This window comes from Sorex fumeus, unplaced genomic scaffold, assembly GCF_029834395.1.
Source record: "Sorex fumeus unplaced genomic scaffold, SorFum_2.1 ptg000020l, whole genome shotgun sequence".
Classification (NCBI taxonomy): Eukaryota; Metazoa; Chordata; class Mammalia; order Eulipotyphla; family Soricidae; genus Sorex; species Sorex fumeus.
Genome location: NW_026606077.1, coordinates 9,234,092 through 9,252,117, shown reverse-complemented (window position 1 = coordinate 9,252,117; position 18,026 = coordinate 9,234,092). Strand labels below are relative to the sequence as shown.

The following is an 18,026-nucleotide window of genomic DNA, read 5'->3' as shown; positions in this document are numbered from 1 at the left end:
ATGCCCCTGTCAGGAGGGGAAAGCAAGGAGCTCCTTGGTCTTCAGCCCCCAACGAGCAGGACTGAAAGGTTCTGAGCCTGAACAAACAAAATCACATTCTTAGCTTAGAAAACAGTTCAAAGGTAAGTAACATGCACATATGAACATCCTCTCGAAACAGATCATCCACAATGCAAAAGCTACCAAGGACAAAAGTCAATGAGCTACAGCTTGTAACAATCCCACGGTAATTCAATAAAATTTTAATAAATAAACAAATAAACATAATGCACTGCACTGCAGCACTGTCCTCCCATTCTTCATCAATTTGCTCGAGCGGCACCAGTAACGTCTCCATTGTGAGACTTCTTGTTACTGTGGTTTTGGCATATCGAATATGCCACGGGGAGCTTGCCAGGCTCTGCCATGCGAGCGGGATATTCTCAGTAGCTTGCCAGGCTCTCCGAGAAGGATGGAGGAATTGAACCCGGTCAGCTGCGTGCAAGGCAAACGCCCTACCCACTATGCTATCGCTCCAGCCCAAATGAACATAATAACAATATATTTTAATCTTAAAAAAAAAAACAGGTCAATGAGCTTCAACTGCACGCTCACAATTCAGCACACACTCAACGGCAAATAATGATGTTAACTTCATCCCTGAGTCTCCAGCAGAGGGAACTGACCCCTCTACTTCCAAAGGGCAATGGCTGGAAAGGAGAGAATGAGCAAATCTATTTCTCAGGAGCTTACTCAGACTGCACTCAAGAAAACTCAAACTTCGAAAATAAAAAACAAATCTGCTTCTTTGATGAAAGGGCACAATTCAGAATTTGGGGTGTACATTAGCAAAATAGATACAATTTAGTAAAATAGGGGGAAAGCCCGATGAAGTCTTTTCTTTGCTTGTTGTAATTTCTATGCCTCAGACTTTTTATGTATTTATTGTCTAGGGTTGAACATATCTAGAAGCCCAAGGGACATTTTCATTACTCCTGTGAGAGATGAGTTGTGTAAATTGAGCATTAAGTAATATCATATAAGTAATCTGTATAAGGAAAATGAAATGATTCATTTTAAGCTAAATAAACATCTCTTTTACCACCAAATATGTTGCATGTAAAATAGTCATAAACAGAAGGTCTGAAGAACGATAACACCTTCTTATAAAAACTTGCCACATTTTTTTAAATTTTATTGAATCACCGTGAGATAGTTACACACTTTCATGTTTGGGTTACAATCACACAATGATCAAACACCCATCACTCCACCAGTGCACATTCCCCACCACCAATATCCCCAGTATACCCCCCTTTTCCCACCCTCTCCCTGCCTCCATGGCAGACATTATTTAACCTAACTTTCTTCTTTAAGATTTACAAAAAGGCTCAGGGCTGGAAAGATAATCCAACGGATAAGGCGCTCAACACTGGCCTTGCAAACGCCACCCCCCCCCCCCCCGGCCCCAGATTCGACTCCTGACACCATATGGCATCCCAAGAGCTCTGCTAGGAGTGATTCCTGACTGCAGAGCCCTGATAATGGCCAGGTGTGGCAAAAACAATAATATATATATATAGTTTTTAAGTTAAAAAAACTAAAATAAAAAGGTTTAGGCTGCAGAGCTAGTACAGGAGATAAGGCAGCAACCTGCCTTGAACGCCAGACTCTGCTTTCCTGAGCACCAGGGTGCATTCTCGAGTATCGTCAGGAACAGCCCCTATGAACAGCCTAGTGAAGCCCAAACCTTTCCCCCAACGAGCGCTTTATTCACTCTGTCTCACAGGTGTGGCCCGAGGAGAATGAAAATGTGATAACAATGTCAATGGCGGGAGCTAAAATAAAATCAATGAGATGATCCACAAAACCCTATAAAAGCCGAGTCTTATTTTGTAAGTTTCACATTATAATATAGGCATGCCGTCACAGTCAGAACAGAGAAGTTAGTATAAGAACATTACACAGGCGCTTCCCACAGAGCAAAGCGTGGTATTATCAATATCATACATATATACACACATACAATATATCATATATTACAAGATTGTATTTCCAAGTAACAATGGCTTAGCAAAATTACACCAAATTCAAATAAATACTTGCTCTGTACAGGTTTAGGAAAACAACTGTGAAAATATGGCTTTAAAATAAACTTTACAGACCAAAAATCTAAGATAAAAAAAGAAAATCCTTTCAACTATATAAACCAAGAAGACAGTGAGGCTTTATTACACATTAGTTCTCAATCGAGATAGACAATATACATAAGAACCTAGTACAGAGAAACATCAACGACAGTGTCTGCCTCTGACAGTCATTATTTTCATATAGCTGGTAAGAGATTCCACAGAAAACAAATTTATACCTGACTAAATTCACGAAAAAAATTTTTGCATTGATTCTCAATGAATGGAAGAGTATTAAAACATAACAACTTTGGCCAGACAGCAGCTAGAACACTTGCCTTCCATGCGACTGACCCAGCTCTGATCCCAGGCACCCTATTTGGTCCTGCAAGCCCACCAAGACGGGGCCCCCAAATCAAATAATTTTAATTTTTAAAAAAAAACTAGTTTTTTAAAAAAATATTTTTAGAGGAATTTTAAAAAAACAACTAGCACTCAGACTACTTCCTCTAGGATAACTTTCAAATACAGGCGGTGCAAATCAAAATTTCAACATAAACCTTCAAAATGGTTGAGCCGGAGCTATAGTACAGAGCGGTGAGTCACTTAATTTGCACACGACCAACCCAGGTTCAGTCCTCTGCACCCCATATGGCCCCTGTGAGTCCCACAAGGAAAGATCCCAGAGCACCGCCAGGTGTGGCCCAAAAACAAAACAGTCTTTACCTGGGCACATTTTCCACCTTGGAGACGGGTCCACCTCAACCTGACAGGTCCTCTTCGCTTCTTCCCTCTGCAGTTCTTTCTCGAATGTGTACGCCCTCTGTCTCTTCCCTCATCTTTCTCTAAATAAACCTATTCTGCTTCCTTCAAAAAATTTGTAAAGAAAAACTCTTCAATTGGAAAGCATATCAGACTTCTGTGGTTCCCTTATTGAAGAAAGATTTGAAGATACTAAGAACAATTACAACACACAAATATTAACATTTTTACATGTACAAAGTCCAAGAATGACTATTCATCTTTATTTCCCAGCGATTATTCAATTCCACTTTCTATTCTTTCTTCAGCAGACAAATAGTCCTTGCTTTCATCCATGGTTGATCTCTTTGCAGAGAAAAAAGGTCTTCATTTTTTTTTTCCCTTTATTTTATTTTATTTTTTTTAAAGTTGTAGATTTACAATTTTTTGTGCTTTGGTTTCAATTATACAATGATCAGATACCCATCCCTCCACCAGTGCCCATTTTCCACCACCATGGATAATATCCCTCCCACCCCCATCCCCCCATCCCCCCGTCTCTGTGGCAGGGCAATCCCCTGTGTTCTCTCTCTAAGGTCTTCATTTTAAGATCAAATCCTGCCTTTGTCCAGAGACTGAGTAAAATGATTTCAAACAACTTAGAAATAATTTCTGTAGTCTGGAGTACAATTCCAGAAATTACAAATACTTTAAACAGAAAGAAGAGAAAGAAAGAATTACTTTCCCACAAGACATGTACATGACATGTACGTGACCCATTTCACATCTGAGGATTACACCAATCTCCCATACTAATAATCACTATAAACATTATTAGTTAATACTCACAATAAATGAGTTATTCTCACAATTTACATTAAGAAACATTTAAAGGAATAAGTAACTAAGGCAAAGCCACAAAACCACAAAGTGTCAAGCCCAGGACACAAATTCTAGGATACAAATTCCATGATTTATACTAGACTAATCCCAGAGTTACACAAGGATGCAATAGAGAAAAAGTATTATGAGAAAGCATCAGTCTGAGTTAAGCCTTGGAAGTTAAGCAGGAGTCAGTTAAAAAAGATAAAGGCAGTTCTCAGGGTTACTTTTAAAACGGTTTCACTTATATATGGGACTGGAGAGAGCTTGCCTTGCATACAGCCAACCCAGGTTCGAGCCCCAACACGCCATATGGTCGGAGCACTCTAGGAGTGATTCCTGAGTGCAGAGCCAGGATAACCACTGAGCACCACCGGGTGCGACCCAATCTCCTCCCCACACACACAAATTTAAAATGTATATATGTTTTTACTTTACATATTTAGGACAGTGGTGGGGGGAGGATAAAACGGGGTCAAGGGATTCATGTATGAGACCACCCCATTCAATTCCCAGTAGCACAGAGATCCTCCAAGTGCAGTCAAGTATAGCCTGGAGGATGTCAAGCAAAGCCTGGTAGCACTGGTGGTTCCCAACACGACATACCTTACTATTATTACTTAGGTACTATTACTCAGGCACTGATGAAACATGGGTAGATGGCAGACATCAACACCCATTATGTCCAAAACTATGATTTTTTTTTTTTGGTGGGGGAAGGAGGGGGTAGAGATGATTTGAGGGTCATACCCAGGGAGTGCTACTCGTGAATTCATGCTTTTGTTGGGAGTTGGGGGGGGGGGGGGGCGGAGGGTTCCACTCCTTGCAGTGTTCTGGGGACCAGGGACTGACCCGAGTCTCCTACAGACTGAGCATGCACGGCAGCAACTGTGCCATCTCTCCATCCCCATCACTGTCGTTTCAGACATTTTCTAACATCCCGCCTCCTCCCAAGGTAAAGCCCAACATCACAGACTACACCTCATTGTCTCACGTCTCCATGACCCAATCTGAAAATGTTTCTTCTATCCTTCACAGCAGCACGTCCTTTAGAGGGCAGAGGCCAACAATCTATTTTGTTAAATCACAAAAACCACTACCAAGGAGTAGGGATGTCTGGGGAAGGTAGCTGCACTCCACACAGGCCATTAAAGTTTCATATAGACATAATGGACCATATTACAAAACTAGCATCTGCACACAAAAAAGACCTGAGACTCAAATATAAAATACAATTGTATAAGTACATTTAAGAACCCATTAGAGAACATCTTTCAATTCCTTTACCAAATAACTGGAAAAGTCAAGTTGCAATCCTAATGACATTCTACAGAGGGAGCCAGTATCACAAGGAACTAATTTTTATTAAAACAATCAACATCAAGAAAAGAAACATTTTGTTAAAAATAATATTCTATTCGATAACATTAGTAGCTCTGATTATCTTCTAAGATTTTTTACCTTAGTCAATCCCACACAAAAAACAAAAGTATGCAATAGCACATGCACGCGTGCGCGCGCGCACACACACACACACACACACACAAACACACAAGAAAAAGAAGTGAATATAAATTGCCTAAATTACTTAATTTAGCCAAAGTAAAAAACAAAAAAATTCTGGAGAGACAGAACAAACAGTTAAGGTGCTTGTCTTGTACGTGGTTTACCCCCATTCAATCCCTGGTACCACATAGGGTCCCTGAGCACTGTCAGGAGTGATCCTGAGCATAGAACCAAGAATAAGTGCTGAGTGTCACTGGGTGTGGCCCAAAGAAGGAAAAAAGCAGTAACAGACTATCAGAAATCTAATCAGTCTACCATTCTCGAGACAAATTATAGAACCTCTCCAAGTCTATTTCCTGGGAAATGGGAATAACTGTCTCTCCCTCATTAGGTTGTTGTATTAAAATGTAAAATTAAAAACGTGCCCCTTTCTTGTTCTTTAATAAAAAAAAATTGTTACCCAATTGCCCAGTACTTGCATTTTGGTTTGTTTGGCGACCACACCCAACAATGTTCAGGGCACTCAGGATCACTGCTAGAGGGTATCAGGACACCCGGGATAGGACAGCAAGGCAAGCACCCTACGCACTGTACCATCTCTCTGGTTCCTACTCCATACTTTTAAAAGAGATAAATAATGATGAAAATGTTTTTAAAGAATTAAATTAGTTGCTAACAGACAAAAATGGTACCTAAAATGTCAAAATTCATATCATTCCTTAAAAAGTTTGACTCAGGAGCTGGACAGAGAGTTCCAGGGCTGGAAGGATACTTTGCAAGCAGATAGGCCCAGTTCAATGCCTACTCCTGTGCATAGAGCTCTGAGCAACGCTGGAGTGACCGTCAAGAACAGAGTCTGAAGCAGCCCCACCCCAGCCCCATCACAACCAGGTGTGGCTCAAAAGACCAAAACAAATTAGTTTATGGAGCAACCCATTTGTAAGTAGCATTATACTTGAGAGAGTTTCTCCAAAAGCAGAAGGCAGCTCAAGAAGGGGCCAAGTCCAACACCAGCCATTTCACTCTACAGACTGCTATAGAAAGGGATGGCAAAATCCCAATTTGTCCTTATTTTCTCCCACGCCATGCACGGCTCCTCCTTCCCATCCAGGCACAATCTACACAAAAAGCTTCAATTCATTCATCTACACCAGAACAAGATCATGCTATTCCCTTGATCCTTCTGAATTTTTTCTTTTGTTTTGAGGCCACACCCAGTGGCGCTCAGGGTTTACTCCTGGCTCTGTGCTCAGGGTCACTCCTGATGAGGCTTGGAGGATGGCATGGGGTGCCAGGGACTTATCTGGTCAGTCACATGTAAGGCAAGCGGCTTACTGCTGGTCATCTTCCTTTTGGACTTGTAAATTCCTATAATAAGTCCTATTTTTATTAAGTATAGCTAATGTAAGATCACAGTCTGTGGCAAAAACTCATAATCTCAGTTTCTTCCAATGCCATGTTCAGGGCAATCTGTGTATCTTCAGTATAAAAATATCAACTTAGAATTTATCCTTTGTAAGTTTTAGGATTTAGCCACCGATACACATTTTTCATTCATCTATAACTAATGCATGAACCTGAAATCAAGTTTAAGGTTATCTCTTAAAATATGTTCCCTTCTCTGGTGCTGGAGCAATAGCACAGCAGGTAGGGTGTTTGCCTTGCGCGCAGCTGACTCGGGTTCAATTCCCAGCATCCCATAGGGTCCCCTGAACACCTTAAGTAGTAATTCCTGAGTGCAGAGCCAGGAGTAACCCCTGTGCAATACCGGGTATGACCCAAAAGCAAAAAAAAAAAAAGTTCCCTTTTCTGACAGGGTAATAATTTTCTTATCTATGTTATCCTTTAAAAGGTTTATAATCCTCATATGGAAAACAGATAAGAAACTATGAGGTCCTATTACTTAAAGTGAGAATTTGGCCAGAAGTTTATCAAAAGAGTTGAACTCAGGTCATAGATTAGTTGAGAACCACATATGGGATATGCACAAAATCTTACAATTAACCCAATCAGCACTAGTTTGGGGTTCTTTGAGATTTCTTTGGCAGCATACTTAGTCAAAACACAGGCTTGGTGGTGCTCATTCCTATAAGCAGAGCTTCTTCTTAAATACAAGGGGGAATATAATTATGAAGAACTTTTGTAAAATCAGTTTTAGAAGCAAATAAAATCACCTTACCAAGATCAAGACTACATTAAAAAAATCAATTTAAAGAAACTCATCTAAGAGCATTTACAGCTTAGAATGAAATTCTAATGGAAGTATCATATATGGAATCAACCATCTTACGCTGAAAAAAAGCTTTATTGATCTAGAGGAAAGGGTTATGGTGTTAATAAATATGTAATGAAAATTCTGAATATACAGGTGAGAAGGTGGGAAAAGATTTTCAAAATATTTTACATAATATGTGGTCATATTTATCTATTTCACAAACATCTCTAAGAACTTCTGCATTAGCACCTCTAGTTGGACAATTGAACAGTGCCTTGTATCTGTGAGGCCTACAGGGCGTTTAATTCTTTTCTAGTCACTCAATAGTGGTGACAGGTCTGAGATAGCTTCTAAGTCAGTGAGTCATGACAAAGTTACTCTGTTCAGTGGCCGAAGCAATAGTACAGTGGGTAGGGCAGTAAATTAGTTGCAGGCAGCCAAGTCAAGTTCGATCCCTGACACCCATATGCTTCCCCAAGCCCGCCAGGAGTGATTTCTGAGCACAGAATCAGGAGTAAGTCTGAGCTTTGGATGTGGTTCCAAAATGAAATAAAAAAAAAAAGCTACTAAATTCATTCTAAACAGTTTATGGGTCTTACAGTGGAAACCAGGATGGGGCTTAGTGGAATAGCACCTGCTCTGTAGTTATGAGGCTGAGTTCGAACTCGCCCCACCTGACCATGCCATTGGGATCCCCTGTACTGCACAAGGCTGTGCCAGCACAACTACCAAATAGTGCCACCTGCACCAGAGAGCGGACACAGTGCTTAAGGCCTTGCCTGGCAGGCAGCTGACCCCGGCTAAATCTCCAGAACCACACATGGTCTCCAGAGCCCTACCAGGAGTGATCACTGAATGCAGAGCCACCAGAGGCCTGAGCAGTCAGGCGTGGCCCAAACCATGCCCCCACACCATCACACCCCCACCCCAAAATATGCTCCCAAAGTGTAAAACCTTTGTATTAAAGTGGCATGAACAATTGTGTGAGTTTGTCACTGGAACAGTAACCAAGGGAAGGGAGCAAAATTTCCCGTACTCGGAGTAAGACAAGAGCATTTCAGTGCAAATCAGGAGCCAGCAGGAAGGCAGAGAGCAGTTACCACAGGAACCACCCTGGGTCCATCTCTGGCCCTTTTCTTACCTCCACAAACCCCCCCCCAAAAATGGTGCTGCATTCAATGGAAATCCGAAGAACTGGATTCCAGTCCACCACTGTCATTAAAGGCAGTAAGTAATTCTGCAACTACGACTTTTAGGGTTTATTTCTACAAGTAGAGTGCTATGGGCCAGAGATGTTGCCCATGAAGCATGGCTGAGCCCATGCTTCACATGCATGTTGAACTGGGCTTAATCCCCAGCATTTGTGAATGTATTCACATGATGCATTAAAAAAAATGAAGAAATGAATGTATCACAAAAGAAACTGCCTGTCGAGAACTCTTTACTAAGGGAAAATATCTCTCCAAACACATGAGGATTGTGACTTCTGATCCACTTCCCAGAAGGCAGTTACTAAAATCAACTAATTGCCATAAGCAATCATTCAGGGACAAAGAGAAAGCAGAGGGGGTACAGTGCTTCTGCTGCATGTGGCTGACCCCAGTTCAAACCCTGATCCACATAAGGACCCCAGAGAACTGCCAGGAAGTCTGTGAGCACCACCAAAAGCCCAACCTTACCCTTCAAAAAATAACAATTATTTGGCCACGGATGTAACTCAGTATAAGAGCGTGTGCCTTTCATGGATAAGCAAAAAAAAAATCCTGGATTCAAAAATACATATAGCAACTATGGAATATACAACCACTGGAATTGGCTCTTCTGTGGAAAAGAGGGTTTGTAGCGTCAACACTATTAGCTCTTCTATGCACAGTCTGATTGGCCACGTTGTAACTGGACATATCTGCAGAGTTTCTAAGCAGGGGCCTTGCGAACACAGACCTGGCTCGAAGGGGAACGGGAGCAGCCATGGAAGGAGCTGCTGGTTTATGTCCAGGGCATGGAGGTTGCTGTTACGTTCCTGCGAGCCGGAACTACAGAGCTGCAACTCGAAAGACATCTGGTGGCTGGCTGGCTTTCTTCTCACTGGCTGTCTCCAGGAACCCAGAAGCAGCCTGGAGTCTCGCCATTTTTGCGGTTTCCACTGCAACAATTTCTGCCCTACATCTGATATTTTTATCAAAATCTTGATATTATGCATAAAGATATCTTGGCCATTATAGTCATAAAGATAAACAGATTATCTATGACAGCTTTTTGGGGGGGAGGGGGAGGCATTAGGATATTTTTTTTTTTCTTCAGGCATACAATGTTCTAGCACCAGTCCCACCACCAAGATCCCCTTCTCTCCACCAGTATCCCCAGACTCCCTCCCACCCCTCCAGCCTGTCCTCTTGGCAGCATAACAATTTCATATTACTTGCTCCAATAAGTCTTAAAGGAATGGCAAATAGAATTATCAGAAAATAAGTCAATAAAAGTCCAACGTGATGAGCAACTAACTGCTGTGTTTTTAACCTTTCTTTTTTTTTTTAGGTCACACCTGGCGATGCACAGGGGTTAGTCCTGGTTCATGCACTCAGGAATTACTCCTGGCAGTGCTCGGGGGACCATATGGAATGCTGGGAATCAAACCCGGGTCAGTCGCGTGCAAGGCAAATGCCCTACCCGCTGTGCTATCGCTCCAGCCCCCCCCCCCCCCCCCGCTTTTTGGGTCACACCCGGCGATACACAGGGGGTTACTCCTGGTTCATGCACTCAGGGAATTATTCCTGGCGGTGCTCGAGGAACCATATGGAATGCTGGGAATCGAACCGAGGTTGGCCATGTGCAAGGCAAATGGTTTCTAACCTTCTTAATCTAGTGGAGAACAACCATATGCCCCGGAAGCAGCGCCAAACTCAGCGTTGCGAGGGGAAGCTTCGCCTGTCCTTTAAAGCTCTTTAAACACTTCTTGCAAAACTAGCTTCAAGACTATGAATTCCCTAAGCTGTTGCCTATCCATGAAACTCTGTACAGTTATGACAAATCGAAATGATGAGCTACCTGTATAGAGTATTGATGAGGTGTTCGTGCCATTGAGTTTAGTCTGGCTTGTAGCGTCTCACTTGATAGATCTACTCTACTTCTTATGGGCTTGCCTTTGGAGGTAAGCTAGTTCTTTTTGATCTTGCTGCACTCAATTTCTGTCTCCAGCTTTGGATTTTGTCAGTTAGAGTATAATGAGTCTTGGCGTTTTCCTATTGGGTCTATTCTCACTGGGATCCTTTGGACCTCTTGGATCTCGGGACCTTTTAAATCTCTGCTCAGGAAGTTGTTATCCACAATTTCTTTATCGTTTCTTCACCACATCTGCCTTCCAATTCCCAGACTCTGATGACTCTTATACTGTTCCTCTTGAACCCGTCCCATAGTTCTTGGGTGTGCTGCTCGTTTCTTTCCAGGCTATTGTCCACCTTCTGCTGTTTCCTTCTCACTCTTGGAGCTTCTCAATCTTTGGCTGGGCTGCAGTTACTCTGCTGTTCAGAGCTTCCTCTGACCTTCCTGTATCACCTACTATGCACATCATTTCTGACAACAGTCGTTTTTTCCTCCCGACGCTGATGCTTTCTTACACTTTGCCCGTCATCGTTCCTTTGAACTCACTGAACGGCCTCCTGGGGTGGCACTAAGGCTCTGCTGCTGCTGTTTATGTCTTCAGTGCTACTATTTTTGCTTGCTGAGCTTCTTCCGTGTTTTTCCATTGGTGTTCAGTGTTCTTGCTGTGCTGGGGTGAGGCTTTGTAGTTAACCCTGCCGGGCGATGCCGAGGGACTAAGCTAGAGATGTTTCTCTGTCCCTCTGCCTGATCTCACAGAATCACAAGAATAACCTAGAAGTACCTCATTTTTTGTGTCCATCAGGAGCTGTGACCCAGTGGGAGGGGCTCTGCCTCCTGTTCCGGAAGGCTCAGGGGTGTCAAGCGGAGGCTAGCCTCCCTGGGATGCTATGGCAGCACCACAGGAAGGAAGCAGTTGTGCTCTGGGCCCTTGGTATGTGGCAGTTTAGGATGGAGTTCAATTACCCTGGGGGTGGGGGTCCACACCCAGCAGTGCTCAGGGGTTAGTCCTAGTTCTGCACTCAGAATTCACTCCTAGCAGTTCGGGATTATCTGGTATGTTGGAGATTAAACCTGGGTAGGCTATAGGCAAAGCAAGAGCCATACCCGCTGTGCTATCACTCTGGCCCCAGTGATCAATTTTTTTAACTTAATATTCTGCTCTTGACAACGGAATGCTGAAAGGATGTAGAAAGTGTCTACGACAGAGGCAGGCTGAGGGGCACATAACTGGGGACACTGGTGGAGGAAAGTGGACGCAGGTGAAGAAGGGAGGAGGGAAACTGGGGACACTGGTGGTGGTAAATGTACACTGGTGAAGAGACAGGTGTTGGAACATTGTATGACTGAAACTCAATCAGGAACAACTTTGTAACTGTGTGTACCATGGTGGTTCAATAAGAAAAATGAAGGGATTGGATTTGGAATGTTGTAGGCCTCCTGAGACTGAATCACAAATAACTCAGTAACTCTAAGTCAGTGATTCAATAAAATAAAATATTCTGTTCTCAAATGATATATACAACTCAAACTTTTCTTTGGGGTATATAAGTCAAAAACTTTTGCAAGACCAAAAACCAAAAGAATTGGCAGCAACCAAAAGAATTAATTTAATCAATAATGGAAAATCACGTGACAACAGCAAATCCAAGGCCCTTGTTAGTTACATACGCAGCAGTTATTAAGTTATTAAGTCTTGTGATATACTGAGGTGGGAGGGAGGACGGAGCCAGGGAATGTGCCCTTCAACATGTAGACCCATATTATGTGAGCTCACATAGTTTAATTATTATTATTACGCAGTTTATAAAGTTTATAAAGTTTATCTTAGCATAATTAGACAAATACTTGAAGAAAATGCTGAATTTAAGTTATTCATTTTTCTGGCTAGAGAACACAGGTAATAACATATGATATAAGATATGCATAAAACACAAAACATAATTCATCCACAATTCTCCTTTAGGACATGTGCAAGCAAGAATTTTTATCTAATCACAATGACATGAAAAATTTTCCTGAAAATATTCAATAACTCAATACTGTTCACAAAGCTAACTGTACAATTAAAGAAGAATGGGTCAGGAGGGACAGGGAGGACCACAGGGCTGAGACACCTGCCTTGCTAGGCCCATGCACCTGAGCTCAGCACCACACATTCCCCCCAGCACTGCAGGAACACCAGGGAGCACAGAGCTGGAGCAGCCCCTGAGCACGGCCAAGGGGAGCCCACACCCACATCTCCTCTCCAAATTAAAGAGAACAGTTGTCAAAATATTGTTTAGCAGTGTGGCAACTGTCTTGTTTGTTTGTTTGGCTTGGCTTGGTTTGGGGCCACATCTGGCAGTGTTCAGGGGGTTACTCCTGGCCCTGGTGACTCCTGGTCTCTGCTGGCGACGCTCAGGGGACCAGATGTGCTGCTGGGGTTCAAACCCAAACCTCCTGCATGCAAAGCTTGTGTCCCAGCATGATGAGCTCTCCCATGGGCCCTGGCACTTGCTATTTTAAGCTGGCCAATCAAACTGTGTATCCTGTGAAATATATAACGTATAAAGTCTCCTTATAGTCACAAAGTGGGACGTAACATATAAAACAACACAAACATGTGATTCCATTTATTAAAAAGTCTAGAACAGGGAAAACTTGATGATAAAAAGAAAAGAATCAAAAATCAGTTACTTCTGAGAATTCTCTCACAGGAAGAGCAGAGGAAGACCAAAAATAGGCTTAGAGGAACTTTCAGGGAGTGATTTAACATAGGTTGAGTTATAAATAATTATGCATCATCAGAACTTAGCAAAAGCACACTTAAGATCTGTATGTTTCATTGTATGAAGCCTATAAGAAGAAAGTCCTGAAATACAGAATTCTTGACAGCATACATGTAGAAACATTCATACTACATAGAAATGTAACAGCTGGATTGTTGGCATGTCTCTACGGCATGGAGTCAACTGCATATGACCGAGGGTTTCATGCACTTACAGTTCCTTGTGTTTGTCTTCAGCCAAGATTTGGTCATTTGGTTTAAGAGAATACCTGTAACAAAGAAACAAAAACGAACCGGTTACAGGAAAACTCAAGTTCATTTTGGCCCCTTAGAATACACGGAAAGCCATAGGGACCATATGCAACCCCACCTGAAACACGCTGTAGCGTACTCTGTACTAGGTACTGTGATGCAGGAGGAAAAAGTAAGTTTTGTTATTCCTAATTGAATCATTACCTAGCTCAATGACCAAAGACAATTATTTCATCTCTTTCCGTCTGCCTCTCTATCTATAGACTAGAGATTGCCAGATATTATTAGCACAGGAAACTTTCCAATTATCGTGTATTTGTACTGCTGATGGTAGTAAACAGACTTTCTCTATGGCACTGCCTGATAAAAACCTCTGAAGTGCTAAATTAAAGATGAGTCATAATAATTTGTCCACAAAGCTTCTTTAATTAAAGTACCACAAACTGAATATAGGGCTTCCTGTTTCAACATTATTCCAATAAAGAACGAATCTAGAGAGGAGCGAAGAAATACTAGAGTGAGTAGGGTACTTGCCTTGCACCTGGCTGACCGAGGTTGGTCATATGGTCCAACAGCGCCTCATACGGTCTCCCAAACTATGCCAGGGGTGATTTCTGAGTACAGAGTCAGGAGGAAGCCCTGAGCAACCGTGAGAGTGTCCCCCAAACAAACAAACAGAAATTGTAAACAGGGACCTGCTGGCTGCTCTACTCAGATATGCTATGCAGGCAGAAGTTAATTATGATTTTTTTTCTTTTTAGTTTCTGGGTCCACCCGGGATCCTCCTGACTCTGTGCTCAAGGGACCATGAATACTACTGGGGAGCAAGCCCTTTAAAGTCCTTTTGACCACAGTCCCAGAAGCACAAGGACTTAATGCAGAACCCAGCATCTTGGAGCAGAAAAGTGAAAGGACTATGCATTAATCCAGGCCATCATGTCTGCCCAGAGGGGAAAGGGTGTTGCCCCATTCGCCCTCTCTTCTCTGGAAAGAAAGATGGTGGCCGCATGGGAGCCTTGTGGAGAACAGGTATGAGCCGGGGGTGTGGGGGCGACTAAAACCTCATGGGAAGGGGGGCGTTCCGGTCCGTCCTTCACGCCCTACCGAGGTCACCAGTTGCCCCCCGCAAGCGGCTCTCCAGCACAGCCACGGCCCCAGAAGCACAAGGACTTAATGCAGAACCCAGCAGCTTGGAGCAGAAAAGTGAACGGACTTTGCGTTAATCCAGGCCACCATGTCTGTCCGGAGGGGAAAGGGTGTTGCCCCATTCGCCCTTTCCTCTCTGGAAAGAAAGATGGCGGCTACATGGGAGCCTTGTGGACAGCAGGTATGAGCCAGGGGTGTGGGGGGCGACTAAAACCTCATGGGAAGGGGGGCGTTCCGGTCCGCCCTTCACGCCCTACCGAGGCCACCAGTTGCCCCCCACGAGCGGCTCTCCAGCACGGCCACGACTCCAGAGCACAGAAACCAATTTCTTAACTATCTGACTTTCAGTAGAAATACTTCCAGGGTCAAGAAGTAAAATAGCAGAAATCCAAAACCAACATTTAATTCTTGAACCCAGCAGTAGAAAGCAAATCACTTCACAATGCTTCTTCAGCATGTCTGATTTGGGGGGGGGGGGGGGGGGCGGTAAACTCTAAATAATTGTGGTGAATCTTTTATTGAAACAATGAATCTAATCAAAGCAGATAGAGTGTTAACTAGAATTCATCTGCCTCACAGGGACTGGGAGGGGTGGGGGGTGGGGTTTTATTGGTGTTCTTCATGGTAAAAAATAAGTATTGGTAAAGGGAAATGTGTTTGATATTTGCATGACTGAGACCTAAACCTGAAAGCTTTGTAACCTTTCCCACAGTGATTCAATAAATAAAAATAAATAAATAAATAAATAAAATTCTGGAAAATAAAAAACAAAATAAAGTCCTTTTGATAACTGAAGGTAATTATTAATCGATATTAACAGTAACCATTCCCAGCACCTCCTGAAATGTATGAATCAAGGTATGTAAAACGCAACTGAATGTAAATGCTGTGAGCGGAAATGTGAATGAACATAACTGCTGGTTGTTTTAATAGACTTGAGCCTTCTTGGATCTCTCAGACTTGCGAGTTTCCAGGGACTAACAACTGGCACCTCAATGCCCTCTAATTCTTTGCTTCCAACAAAATTTAAAAATGACCTAATCAAATTCTATAGAAATAATCTGATGACAGACCATTTCAAATTGGGGGTCTGTAGCACCATCCCCCAGGAGCCCTGTGCGTGCCAGGTCCAAGTTCTCCAGCCCTTTTGAGCAATCTCCCAGTCAATGATTTCAAATAAGAGAGCAACACAGGTGTATGTGTGTGTGGGGGGGAGGGGGGGGGCAGGGGGGTGGGGAGCTGTAAGCTGGCCAGGAAACAGTTTATTACCATACAACTAATTATGATCAGATTTCTAAACACTTGACATCTCAAATTTTTAAAAAGACACTGATGTTGAATTTTGTTTTGTTTGGGGGCCACACACAGCGATGCTCAGGGCTTACTCCCGGTGCTCGGGGGACTATAAATGGTACTAGGGATAGAACCTGGACTGGCCTTCTGCAAGGCAAATGTCCTCCCTTTCTCAGGCCCCAATGATGTGGAACTTTCTGTCTTATTGCAATAGTATTACTTATCCACAAAGATAAGTAATACTTATGCACCAAAAAATAAAAAGAGAAATAGGGCTGGAGCGATAGCACAGCGGTAGGGCGTTTGCCTTGCACGAAGCCAACATGGCCGACCTGAGTTCGATTCCTCCGCCCCTCTCAGAGAGCCCGGCAAGCTACCGAGAGTATCTCGCCCGCACGGCAGAGCCTGGCAAGCTCCCCGTGACGTATTCGATATGCCAGACACAGTAACAACAAAGTCTCCAATGGAGACGTTACTGGGCCTGCTCGAGCAAATTGATGATCAACGGGAGGGCCTTTACCTTTACCTTTTAGAAAAAATTTACCCTTACCCACATCATTAAAAACTGCATTTCTAATAACTTAAATGCTCTTGTTTAGTAATTATTTAACAACAAATTTCATACACTTATGCTTTATTGCTAACTATCCACATGCTAATTATAACTTAATGATTAGAAGTAAATTTTAGATCAATTTACATATATGTTTTATTGCAGAAATATAGGGTGATCAAAATGCATGAAATGCTTTTTTTCTTCATAATGTATGCATATTATTTGACATGAAAGCTATAAATTATGCATAAAATTTATCACGTAAGAATAAAATCTTGTGGGGCTGGAGCAATAGCATAGTGGGAGGGCGTCTGCCTTGCATGCGGACAACCCAGGTTTGATTCCCAGCATCCAATGGTCCCCTGAGCATCACCAGAAGTAATGCCCAGTGCAGAGCCAGAAATAACCCCTGAGCATCACCGGGTGTGACCCAAAAAGGAAAAAAAGAGAAAATAATAAAATTTTGTGGGAAAAAAGTGTACCAGAAATACAAATTTAAATCAAGAATATAAAAATCTTTACCATCAAAAATAGCTTGTTCACATTTATGAATGACAATTGTAGGTACCAAAATACGAAGGTGTTTAGAGCTCAGAAAAAAACTAAATTAGCACTTTACAAAAAATTATAAATACCAAGTTGTTTAACTGGGAGGTGCTTAACAAAGCATCTGCATGAAAACAAAAGTTTATGATGTTGTGAAAGCTATGTCTTAGGAAAGTGCTTAGTACATAGAGAATAGTACATCAAGGCCATGTGACTTTGCTTTCTCCTCAGCGGGCTACTGATAGAGAAACAGCAAACATCTTTTGACCTTCATTAGGTCACTGAGTAAGCAAATCAGAATAAAAATAACCACTCATAGTGGTGAGTAAGTGTTGCAATAAAGTTAAGTATAACTACGTTGGTCACACGAGAAAAGGGAATAATAAGTCTTTTTTTCTAGTAGGGTCCAAAATGGGGCGGTGGGGGGCTCGAAAACAGGGGGGTGAGGGGGAACGTTTCTCTGTTGTTGAACTTACGAGTCCCTTCTTATTTTATCTTTGCTCCTTTCCCATAAACACTCTTTATGTCTCAGGGTAAGAATTTTAAAAGCTTAACATAAGATGGGCCTTATGTTATATCGAATGTAGCCTGCCCACAGGGCAGAGTCTGGCAAACTCCCCGTGGCGTACCAAATATGCCAAATACCAGTAACAATGGTGGGTCTCATTCTCCTAAAGAGCCTTGAATATAATCTCAGGGCTAGGATGAAGGAGACGTTACTGGGGCCTGCTCGAGGCAATCGACGAATAACAGGATGATGAAATGAAATGAAAAAAATGAACATAAGACGGGGGAGACATCATACAAACAAGAAGCAATCAAGACAACTGATGGTCCAGTGAACAAGCACCTGCCTACATGAGGTGGACCCGGATTCAATGCCCAGCATCACATATGACAGTGCTCGAGCACTAT

The 18,026-nt window shown here is 42.6% G+C and overlaps 1 protein-coding gene across 2 annotated transcripts in view; it reads right to left on the bottom strand.

Moving 5' to 3' along the window:
• Positions 1-18,026, bottom strand: part of ADK (adenosine kinase) — a 509,577-nt gene that overhangs the window by 410,275 nt on the left and 81,276 nt on the right. For both annotated transcript variants that reach the window (XM_056113429.1, XM_056113430.1), the window contains exon 3: positions 13,534-13,587. In XM_056113429.1, the coding sequence (XP_055969404.1) occupies positions 13,534-13,587 (54 nt within the window). The remainder of the gene's footprint in view (positions 1-13,533; positions 13,588-18,026) is intronic.